The sequence below is a fragment of the Arvicola amphibius genome, chromosome 14 (assembly GCF_903992535.2).
Source record: "Arvicola amphibius chromosome 14, mArvAmp1.2, whole genome shotgun sequence".
Taxonomy (NCBI): Eukaryota; Metazoa; Chordata; class Mammalia; order Rodentia; family Cricetidae; genus Arvicola; species Arvicola amphibius.
Genome location: NC_052060.1, coordinates 40,660,309 through 40,672,724, shown reverse-complemented (window position 1 = coordinate 40,672,724; position 12,416 = coordinate 40,660,309). Strand labels below are relative to the sequence as shown.

Genomic DNA, 12,416 nt, shown 5'->3' with positions numbered 1-12,416 from the left:
CCTCGCACTTCATTGGTGAAGTTACACAAGACAGATCCTGAAGAAATTAACCTTGAACCATCTATTATTTTCCTAAGGACCAAGACATAGGAGGGCAAGGCTGGGGCCAGAAAAAGATGAACCCCCGACAAAGGCAGCATACGGAGAATAAACAACAGAGAAGATTCTGGGCTGGTGGCAGGGGTGGTGGGTTTCATTCTTCTCCAGTTCTTGACCCTTTTGGGGGTGGGGGGAATCATTCTCAAATGTCAATCTTTAGTTCTTAGGGGATCTGATCAGGGTTTAGCCAGTCGGATCGTAGTAGATAAACGCTGGATGCCAGCACCTGAGGGCACATACTCCAAATAAAAAATAACCCTGTCTCCTTTGTCGCTCAAATGCAAACTGTCATTGCGGCAAGTCGACTTCCACAGGTGGAAGACCGGAGGAAAGCGGCCCAGGGCTCCCAGTGGCCGGTCACAACACAGTTCTCAGAGTGCACCTGCACACACCCATGGGCACGCATTCAAGCCACAGGCTGTGGGTTCTGCTAATGTCCTTCCCTGCCTTCCTCCCTGCCCCACCTCGCTGGCTTTCCCTTTCCCCACCCCCAGCCCTTGCCCCACACAATGAGATTTTTGTTTGCTTCAGTAGCATGTGACAGTAGAGTACCTGCTTTGCCTAACTCAGCGAGGCAAGTCTCTAGGATAACAGGTGGCAACTTCCCCTGTTGGATGGTAGGTATAAAAAAAAAAAAGAATGACCTCATAGGGGTGGAGCTCGGGGACTCCAGGTAGCAGTCACAGACAGGTAACCCTGCAGTGAAGCTGTGTCGTTAGAAGGGGGTCAGTTCATGCCGACTTTCACCCTGAGGCGCTTAAGCAACCAGCCATTGCCTGCAAACCTCAAAAGTTTGTCTCAGGGCCTCAGATGGAGCCCAGGGAAGCCGCTGGGAAGGAAACCATGGGAAGCAAGAGAAAGAACCTGACCTTCTTGAGACCCAGGCTGTACATGCGGGAGAGGAGGAAGACAGACACTGTGGTGGACAGCAGTGTTCCTGGGGACCACTCTGGCACCTTGAGGAGGAGCCAGTCTGACAGGACCGAATACAACCAGAAACTGCAAGGTAACCAGAGGAAAGGAAGCTGCCACAGGTGGCTCCCCTCCAGGTCTAGGTTGGCGCGTTCCTATTTGCAGGGACACTTGAGGCAGAGTAGAAAATCAGATCCAACTTTCCCTTCTTACAAAACAAGAAAATGAAATTGAAAAAGGGACTCATGAGACACAGAGACGATTTCTATGATGAGAATCAATGGTTAAAGAGCCGCCACTGAATTTTTCTTAACACTGTTCAATTTTCTCTGGTGAGAGCAATATTTTTTCCCTCTACCTTCCTTGTTCCTCCTCCTTCCCCCATCCAACGTAAAAAGGGGGAAGGACTGATACACATGTGATTTAAAACCCCCAAGAGGCAGTTTATCCCGGTAGGTGTCTCTAAGATGTCACACCGTGAGGAAACTGTACTAAGCCATGATTGGAGTTACCTTAAACAGGGATGTGGAACTATAATTATGTCTGTGGAAACTAAGTAATGTTATAGTCAGTGGGATGCTCTGAAAGAATTCCTGAAAAATCACTTCAACGAGCATGCCATCAGAGTGGACTGAATAGCCTCCAAACGGGGCAGAGCTGTTCCGCACACTTAACGCTGAGTGACCACGTAGGAAATAACCACTTTACTTCTGTGATTGTGGTAAGATAATTTGGCACCATTATTATAACACGTCTTCCATATCTGGCCCTGGAGTCCTCTCTCCTCTCGACTCCCCTCTAAAGGTCATTTGCTCCAGTAAGACTTCATTTGGTGTGACAGCAGGCAGGGATTTGTCTCCACCGCTGCACCTGCCATGTGAGCCTCCAGATCCTGTCTCTCCTGTGCTGTGCACAAAGTGAGCATGAACTCCCCCCTGCCCACTGCGACTTGTCATTTTAGACTTCAAAACTGCAGCAGCACTAAAGGACCAATGGGACACACTTGTTAGCGGAGTGCTTTCCTCGGAAACAAGCATAGACTTGGTTATGCAAATTAATCAACTCAAAGGCATTTAAATTAAATGTTTAAAAACTCTAACTGGGGCATAATGCTTTGTGAAAATTCTGCATGGCTCAACACTAACTTGTAGTGTCAGTCTTTATCCATAAAGAAGCTATGTTTAATGAGGAATAGTATTTGATCCTTCCAGGCAACGTTGGGAAGAATGCAAATTTTAGTCACGCACACTTGGTTTTCTAATTATGACTTTTCAATTTACTACATACAAGATTTTGAAGAAATATGTCTTAAAATTTCTGAGCTCAAGCTTTCTTATTTTTGAACGTGAGATTAATGATATCTGTCATACAGTGTTGAAGATTGAATTAGACAATTACACAAACCTCTAGGACCTTGGCTGACAGATATTATACGCTCTGTAAATAAGAACAATAGTTATTTTCAATTTCAAGAACATTGGGTACCATACTAAAGGCCAAGCAGGGTATTTATCCAAACTTTTATGTCTTATGTTTTCTAACTTCTTTTGTGCTCCTTGATAAAGATAGGCCATACAGGCATTCAGAAGTCCCCCACATTGTTCTTAGCAATGCCTCTTCCATTACTTTCACTAATCCAGCATCTTTCTGCCTCAGACTTTCCATCAGAAAAATAAGTTAGGAATAATTTTGGAACTTATTAAGTTTTGCTCTTCTCTTCCTGACTGTATTCAACAAAGTAGGCCGACGGCCACAAAACCCAGTGGGCATTTGTTAGACACTCTGTCAAAGTCCGCAAGCTGCTTGCACACTTCATTTGGTTTGTGAGTTTTGTCTGTTCTGCTGCATGTTGTCTTTGAAAATGGAAAGAAGACTCAGAGTTCACCCATTTCCTAGAAGTACTTGTGTGTGTGGGGGATCACCAGGGAGTGTAGAGGTCACATCAGAGCTGTAATTTAGCTAGACTTCTGAGAAGAAACATGTTTAGCCGTAATCCGGTGAAACCTAAATTCTAATGCCTAAGGGGACATTCAGGATTCATTTACAGCAGATGCTTCGGCAGCCGTGGGAGGCGTTTCCTCTGCTATGTTCAAGGCAGGCAGCTCTGTGCATTTTCTGTCTGGTTTGTTCAATGCCCACAGTGGACTGTGGTCAGGTGACTCCTACATCTCTCCCTTATTGAAATGGCAAAGGTTTGGCCTCCATCTTTGCTGGAACTGGTAGTCCCCGGGAGGAATTTTAAAAAAGACAACCTGGGCTGGATAGTGCCCTAGAAAGATGGTTCAAAACGATTTTGAGGTCAGGATGCTTTCGAAGACTGGAGTTTCCAGTACTTGTACAGATCTCAATTCATTCAGGCCGTTGTTTAGAGTGGTGTGTGTTATTTGAGTAATTCACTGTTCCAGTTCTGTGCGGGAGCCAACTCGTTGGTCCTGAGAAACGGACCTTTCTCCAGTGTCTGTGAGCTTACCTTTTAATTCACACGAGGCAGTCTTCCTGTTATTGTTCTTTTTTAATTTTTATAACGTTTTAGCTGATTAAATTTTAAGTTGCAATAATAATTTTTTTTAAATGAAGCTTTTCATAAAAGCTACAGAATCAGTGCCACAGAAAACATCTCTAAAGGTGATATTCTAACGACGTTGTAGAAGGTCGTCTTCCCAGCCCTTCCTCCTGATACACTTTGGCTGTGCAGGGATAGCTGGATGCTAAACCCAGCACTGGGTTTCTTTACTCCTACACCAGACTATTCAGTGAATCGGTTGGTCATATATGTTATATGTCAGGTCTTGTCTTAATGTTGAGCCAAAGCACAAGGATAATGCCATTTTAAAAAAAAAAAAAGGAACATATTTTACTCCTCAAAGCCTTGTAGTCTGCATGAAAAAGATAAGAAAGGCAAACAAACAGATGCAAAACAGCAGCTTGGTGGAAGGAGGGGCTGGATCAAAGGTTCCGAACAACCACTGGGTGGAGGAAGTTATTAGGTCTCTAAGACGTGATAAGCTGGAGATACGGAGAAAGTACAGATGGGAAGCAGGGGCATTTTAACTTCTTCACTATACTTCATCTGAAATCTACTGTTCTTCCTTATTGCTTATATCGACTCTCCTTCCCTCTCCAATCTCTCCCCCTACCCATACTCCATGAAACAGACTCGCTTTGTTAACTGTCCCATTTCTGCATGTAGAGTCAGGCCCAGCACAAATAACTACTCGATCGTATTGACCTATTCAGTAACTATTCAATAGAACAAATGATTCGAATGCTCTGACCCATGCAGGCAAAGGACGTGAGCAGACACCAACCAAAGCCTGAATAACGCTTAGGCGTCGGCATGCGCCTTCATACGGGAGGGTTCATACCTCCAGCGATCAACCTGATTGTGCATTCAAACAAAACACGTGAATGTACAGAATTGCACACACAATGACTGCATTTTGGTGGCGGCCTATCTCATGTCTCACTCTGCATGGTAGCATGCAGTGACTATACTTTGTTCACCCTTCTCCCATTCCTCACAGTCATCCATCCCACCTTTCCGATTAGCTAGCTTCCTTATTCCCATCCCACTGAGGGCCTTTGTAGATGAAATATCAGGGGGAGCTTAAAGGTTGAGCCATAAAAATTTAGGATTTCATATATCACTACCCGTATTAACCGTATTTGAATTAAGCATGACTTGGTTCTATACACCTGTATATGTAGCTATCTATGTAAAGAATACACTGACATGTGTGTGCCCTCGAGATATTTCTGCGCCGCTTAAGCTTTTTATTAAAATGTTAGTGATTGAGGTGCTGCGGTCTTGTCTGAAACCATAACAACGGATGTTACCCATGCAGTTTCTGCCCCTCAGACCTTATGTTTTTGCACATAAATCCAAACTTTTACAGTAATACTTAGTCCAAAAAACGATATTTAGAAATGAGACCTTTGGGAAGTAATCAGATCCTGGACAAAAACCCTAATAAATGGAACTGGTGGCTTTGAAAGACACTCAAGAAGCTTTCTTTTCTCTTTGCTGCCACTGGTAAAGACACCTGTAAACCAGGAAGGAGGCCCTCATCGGAAATCGGGTCTGCTAGGAACTTGATCTTGGATTTCACAGCCGGTAGAATGGTGAGGAACAATAGCTTGTCCCTTATGCCACACAATCTATAATACAAACTTAGAAAAGCTAGAACTGACCAACAGTGTTTTCACCCTCTGGTTAGTTTTTATAGTTGGTAAATATTTTTGCTAGTGAAGCAGTCTCTGAGAACGGGAGTAAATAGAAAAAAAATGCCATTGTCTCTGATAACAGGAGTCAAAACTTATACTCTTAGCAGGGCCAGTGGAATCTTATTCCCGTCCTTCTTTTATTATATTTCATTACTTCCTCAGAAAAGAAAGTTCTCTTACCACCGAGCAGGAACTAGTGGGTTTTCCTATAAAATCCTAAGGTTTTGGTACTCTAATGCTAAAAAAACAAATTTCCCTAAGGCACACACTTCAGACAGATTGCATAATACGAGGACCATGGCTCAACTGAAAAGTTGAACTTGGCCAAATTATGAGTCCATTCAATGTATCATGTTTCTAAAGAATAATCTGGAAGTGAGTGGGAACTACTTGCAAGGAAAGACTTGTGACTGTTTTTCTCCAGGCCTCGTGGAGGAGGCCCTGAAAGGAAAGGCTAAACTACCTATGTGTTTCTAAGCTGGAGCTGTCCCCGTTCCTGTCAGATCCTTCTGCTGCCTCCAAACACCATTTGCTAAAGACAAGGCTATAGAACTAGGAACCTGACACCTGCCAAAAGAGGTGTGTGATTGTTTGGAGAACAAACCCTGAAATGAAAGTCTAACTGCTTTTAGTAGTTTCTGTCTCATTCATGCATAACAACCAAATGGAAGTGTATTCCAATGCCTCCTTTTTCAGCAGAGAGTCAAGGTGTCCTGCAGGTGTTAGAAAATTGGTTTGAAATCACCAGCCACATAAAGCAGTGGCTCCAACACATCTCCAGCGAGATGGGCAAAACCACTCCTCCTGTGTTGGTCAGGACTGGCTTTTTTGTAACTTTCCTAAAGATGGAAGGTATTATTTCTAGTTGTGTGGTTTTTCTTATCCATAAAAATCAGAATTTGACCAGTGCGTGAAATGTGGAATCAAGTGGTGAGAGCGAATGAAAGGAAAGAAGAGAGACGCTGGGGGAAGGGATGCCAGGTATCAAAATATATGTATCTAAAAATAGGGACAGAACTGGGGAAAAGACCAGTAAGAGAGAAAGACTCGATTAACGTTCATCTTTTGTAGTTTCCCATGGGGGCCGGCAGCCGGTAAACAATGACACACAGACTTATTAATTATGAAAGTACGGCCTTAGCTTACGCTTTTTCTAACTAGCTCTTAAAACTTAATTAGCCTATTTCTATTACTCTACGTTCTATCACATGGCTCAGTTACCTTTCCTCTGTTCCAATGTCTGAACAGCTTTGCATCACACTGGCGCCTCCCACGTGCCTAGATTCATCCTGCTGACTTCCGCTCTCTGCCCAGAAGTCCCGCCTATTCTCTTCCTGCCTAGCTGTTGGTCATTTAGCTCTTTGTTAAACCAATCAGAAGGTGCCTTGGCAAAGACACATCTTCACAATGTAAACAGATATTCCACGACAATCTTTACCTCTGCTAGTATAGAAGTTTTTTGTTTTTGTTTTTGTTTTTTAAAAAAAGTCTGTTTATAGAATTCTATTTCCAAGCTGGCACCATCATATTAACGTCAGTTCTTTTGTAAGGGTTGGTTTTCTAGGGAAAGTGGGATTAACATAATAACACTGAACACGTATGGTCTCAGGTGAAATTTGAGTGTCGCTGGCTGCCCTCTCCTGACCAAGTAAGTGGAGAGTCCTTGGAATCAAGGTTACTGCCTGTTAGGCTGCCTTATTCTCCCATGGAGACTTCATCTGGAACCTTGGAATTTTCTGATGCACAGCCTTCAGTGTTGGCTGTAGGCTTGCTTTGGCCTGTTTCTAACCATTTTCCTATGGGTGGATTTATGCTGTGTTTTCATTTAGTCCTGAGAGGTGACTGATTATGGGAAAATTCTTGAACGGATCAAACTGGAGTGTTTGTACCACGCCTAGGATGCCCCTAGTAGATGGGAGGCCTAATAGCGCAAGATTAAGTTTGCAAGCCTTAAGGCTAAGTAGGAGTCCGTGTGCCCCTGCATTGAGCTGAATTCTGGCAAGACACTCTTACCGATCTGAGAAATCTAAGCTTGAACTTAGCTTTCAGATTGTTATGAAGATAGCTTTGTCAAAAAAAAAAAAATGCTACATCACTTTTCACTTGACAGTTGGCCAGCTCTGTTTATAACTTTTAGATATGTAGGCATAGCATGCCAGAAGCATTTGTACCCTTGCACCGGGTAGCTGGAGAAGGGCAGGCATGAATTGGGGCTGTGATATACCTCCTGAATGTGATCTTCCGTCTATGCAGGATCCTGCAATTCAAAAGGAAAGTGAAATGTAGGGAATAGAGAAAAAGTGAGCGCCATCACCCACCAGGGTGTTGCCAGCAAAGGACTTCCATACAGCAGCACATAATCCCGAATCTTTGCACTTCTGGCTTTGTAGTTGAAAATGTAGATGGTAAAACTTGGAATATTGGAAAACAGAATACAGTCAGTTAAGTAACTTGCCAGATATTTTACTGATACCAAGTTAAAGCAATTTGGCGTTCGCTGCATGCCTTTTACAATGTGGTGACATTCTTCTACTCTTGTGACATAGCTTGACTGGCCCGCTATTGCCTGGAAACACACATTCTTTCCTTCACAATGTGGCCTAGCCAGTGTTGCTGTTTTTAAAAATAATTCTTATTGCTGCTGTTTTTCAGGGACTGAAATTGTGAAATTAGGCCAAGCAAATCTTCCCTCTAGTAGTGGGAGCTTAATGGCCTCCATTTTCTGCTTCGTTGAGCACCTTAAGGCGCCTCTTTATTTTTTATGCCTGTTATCCTTTATTTTCCTCTTCATAAAATGCATCATACATCTGAGAGGCTGAAAGCCCTAGTCTATAGCAAAGGTGGAGAAGACACCACCGTTACAAATGAAAGTATACAGCTAGCAGGATATGGCAGGCGGCACATCTTTAATCCCAGCCCTCACGGGGCAGAAGCAGGCAGATCTCTATGAGTTCAACACCAAGCTGCTCTACATGGCTGTCTAGGACATCCAGGGCTGCACAGAGAGGTCCTGTCTCACGAAACAAAACAAAATAAAGCAAGCAAACAAACAAAACTATGGAGCTGTCATTCAGAAATCAGCAGTTCTGTGTACGGGTGGGTGAGACTGTAATAGAATTCTACAAAGTCAGCCTGAATCCTGAGCTGTAAACGTGAATGCAGCAGGAAAAATAGAGCCTGTGATTAAAAGCCTGTGTACGAGGGTATCTGAAGCAATTTCTCCCTTGATTAGTGAATCAGAGAAGAGCAATTGGCAAAGAATGCTGGGAGCTCTGGCTACCTCAGGGAGCTGTGACCTGGGGAGGCTGAAAGGCCATCTTGCTCTGGTCTAGGTGTCTGAGTAAGAAATTGTTTCCCTTGAATGCTTCTTGATGTTAGGTCTCTAATGTCAGGAGAGAGAGAGAGAGAGAGAGAGAGAGAGAGAGAGAGAGAGAGAGAGAGAGAGAGAGAGAGAGAGAGAGAGAGAGAGAGAGCTGTCACGGACTTCTGCTTCTGTGTTGGTTATGAAATGGCTGATTGAAGGCATTGTTTACCTTCAGTGCAGCCCTGATTTTACTCGGGGAAAAACAGCGAGTCCCTTGAAGAATTAGAAGGTGTCTCCTCCCACACAAGTGCCAGCAATTTTCTATGATCAGCAATCAGAAGTGTAGAGTTAAACACGCACCTGCTTCCTGCCTGGGAATGAGGCCTTGGCTCAAGCTGAAAGTTTCTTTCCTTAAATCCCTGGAGGTCTGGATCCTCCTCACTGAGGTCTCTGCACCCTCCACAATCCTTCCCCCAAGGTCCCTGCCTACAGTGGCATGGAAAGGAAGTACCATTCCCCCATTCCTCTACCCTCTTAGAGTCTGTGGATGGGGACGGTGAGATGAATTTACAAAAGGCAGATTAAGTGGGAGAAAAGCGACAAATTTTATTTGAAATCTTTTTTTTTAAATTTGACTCAAAGCACTTTATAGAGAAAAGCAACAATCCCAAAGACACAGATGAACCTGGAGTTCTGTACTGTAGAAAAGCAGGATTGGAGGCTCAGCCGCCGGCAAGAAATTGAGGAAGGCTGTAGTTTTTTTAAGAAGGGATGTTGTGCAGATTCATCAGATGGCAGCTGTCCACCTCCAGTGACAGGAGCTCTGCTCTTCCTGACCCAGCCAGCCCCTCTCTTCATGGAGATTCGTGCTTTACTTGTAGAATAAAAAAAAAAAAAAATAGGCACAGACAGAGCCCGTCCTGCTGCTGCCCTTCCCAGACACCTTCAGCTCAGAATAATCCATACAGGAAATCATGTGTGGAGGGGTGTGTTCTGCTACTTCAGTGGTCTTTATCTCTGAATTCACACAAGTATTCCAACCCCCTCTCTTTTTCTTATTTAGATATAATTCCTTTCAGGAGTAGAAACTTAGGCCTACTTCAGTATTTAAGGGATGCCTGATATTTGGTGCACACTCCCCTGAATTGTTGCCCCTTTAATGATTTAAAAGTATTTAATGGTTAACTGCAGCTGTATTGATTCATATGGCGGGTATATTTCTATAATTCCAATTTTCCTAGTATTTAATGGTAGCCAACTTTTGTGACTATGTTATTTTGTTTTTCTGTAGCAGAGGAAAGAACAGAAATCAGCAGATTGAAGAAGAAAATACAATTTACTGCTATCATAACCTTTGCCTCCACTAAGTCTCTATGACATCAGAGGCACACAAAGAGCAATACAGAAGCTGTGATAAGAAAAAGTTTAATTGCATCTCTAAAATGTAGGTGGGGTGGGTGCAGAGCAAAACAGCAAAATAAGAAGCCTTTTGGGATTTTCAGGGGTGGGTCACTCAGAGTGATTAAATATGTTCTATGATTTGAAACAAAGTCATAAATACATACTGACTTTTTTTCTTTGAGTGTTGAAAATGGAAGGTACCCAGACACCAGCTGAACATTTGTGTTTGTCAGTTGGCTGGTCACACAACTAGTAAGTGGTGAAATCAGTTCTTCGGAGTGCCCTGTGTTCAGGTCACTCACTGTGTGTGTGTGTGTGTGTGTGTGTGTGTGTGTGTGTGTGTGTAAACAGACAAACTGCATTCTTTGTTCTCTCCTTAGTCTTCAGTAGCCATGCCTGTTTTCTGTTTTTTTCTTAAGGGATTGACCAATCTTGACAATGTTTTGAAAAATGCTCAAAAGCCCTTAGATACCCTGATTTACAAGGACATTTACCACACCTTTAAGCAAACCATGAGCATGTATTCTCGAGGACTGTATCATTCTACACTTGCAAGAAAATGTTTTACATGTATGTAAATAAGGAAGATCTGCACGCACAGGGAATAAAGTTAGCGGTTCCTAGAATAACCGGAATAGCCTACTTTAAAAACCTAACATGAACTATTGGAGCTGGTCTTACCTGCTGATCATCACTAACCCCACAGAACACAGCTCAAGGAGAATGCTTGCTGGAAGACAGCCAGGATGTCTACTCATGGTGCTTCTATCCAAAGAGTCCACATTGGTTTTGTTAATTAGCCCCAAAGAGGGGCAAGAGCCAGGCCCTGGGTTCAGTCCTCAGCTCAGAAAAAAAATAAAAATAAAAATAAACCATTCAAAACTAAATATTTCTAAAAGTATAAGTTGACATTATGCTTTAACCTTTCAACTTTTAATATTTATATACATGTCAAATAAGAAGATAAATTTAGATTCTTTTTGATGAAGGAATATTTGGTGAAAAATCGATATTCTCTGAGAAAAGTGAAGTTTTCCCATATTGCAGTTACAAGAAATAACTTACACATTTTATTTTTTCTGGTCTGGGGACTGAATCTAGGGCTTATGTATCTGAGGCTAATGCTCTACTCTGAGCTGTATCCACATTTGCTTTTTAGTATGCAAAATATAACTTACACATCACGACATAAATTTGCATTAAAATTGTATTAATACAATTTTTGAATGAGGAAAAACTAATCACAAAATTTCAAGTCCTTAAAGTTTTTTTGCTGTATGTTCTAAGTTGTTTAAATTAGAAAACTAAAAATTTATTTTAAGATATTCAAACTGTAGTTTGACTTTTCTATATTTTTAGATTATATTAAAGTCTGTATGATAGCCGAGGACCTCATAATAGATCATGATAGGGAATATAACCCACAATATGTAGACATTTATGTACATGTGCACCACATACATATACTGATGTGTGGATCATTGTTTGTAGATGATGCTTAGAATCTGCAATCTACAATAAATGAGTAAATAGAACTTTTTAAAAACTCTATTTCAGTTAGTTGAAAGGAAAACAAATTGTTTTTTATTTCTCTGAACTCTATTACAATGATAATAGAATTATTTATTAAATATATAAATAGATGTATTTATTAAATAGATAATGAAAGGCTAAGGATGTAGCTCAGTGACAAAATGTTTGTCTAACATATGTGTAGCCCTGAGTTCAGTCCCCAGGACAACACAAAGAATGGGGAGGAAAGAGAGAGAGAATGGAAAGAGAGGAAAATGGTATACCTCTGTCTGATACTTTGACAACGAGAAAGAGCAGGGTTGTGAAATGCTGGTTCTTTGGCATGACCGTGTTTGCAACCATGAAGACACAGCAGCTGTGGTCACCTGCACTGGGCCAGTACAGGAAAGGGCGTGTCATCAGTCAGACGTGGACTGGGGAGGCACTCACAGAGCCCCGCCTCTCTGAGCTGAACATTAGCTCCTGGTTCTTGGGGAGGAGCAGTCATTGTCTCCAGTTGTGTAGCTCAGGTGAGCCCAGCAGGCTCCACTGGGCAGTTCCAAACACATTGTAAGACAAATGGTCCTGGCTAAACTCAGTGGGCCACAAAAACCCAAGGACATGAATGCAGAAATAGGCCTTGTGTGGAATTGAGAGCAGAGGTAGGAAAGGGACATGACAGGAAGGGGTTGAGAATAACCAGAATGCGTTGTGCACATGTATGAAGCAGCCAAAACCAAATTTCACAAAAATTAGAAGTTAAAAAAAAAAAGAGGGAATAAGAAATGATCCTCAAAATGATTTTCTCACAGTTTATTCAGATAATTTTTGCAGTGAATTTATTCAGGCATGATAGGCAAAAGCAGAGGAAGGAGGGAAGGGAAGAGAGAAAAAAAGAAAGGAAAGGAAAAAGGAAGGAAGGAAAGAAAAGAATAGTTGATATCAATCCTGTGACTGTTACGGA

At 42.2% G+C, this 12,416-nt stretch overlaps 1 protein-coding gene across 1 annotated transcript in view; it reads left to right on the top strand.

Moving 5' to 3' along the window:
* Positions 1-909: 909 nt before the first annotated feature.
* Positions 910-12,416, top strand: part of Arhgef38 (Rho guanine nucleotide exchange factor 38) — a 96,864-nt gene continuing 85,357 nt past the window's right edge. Inside the window, exon 1 of the mRNA XM_038312040.1 lies at positions 910-1,105. Within this exon, the coding sequence (XP_038167968.1) occupies positions 910-1,105 (196 nt within the window). The remainder of the gene's footprint in view (positions 1,106-12,416) is intronic.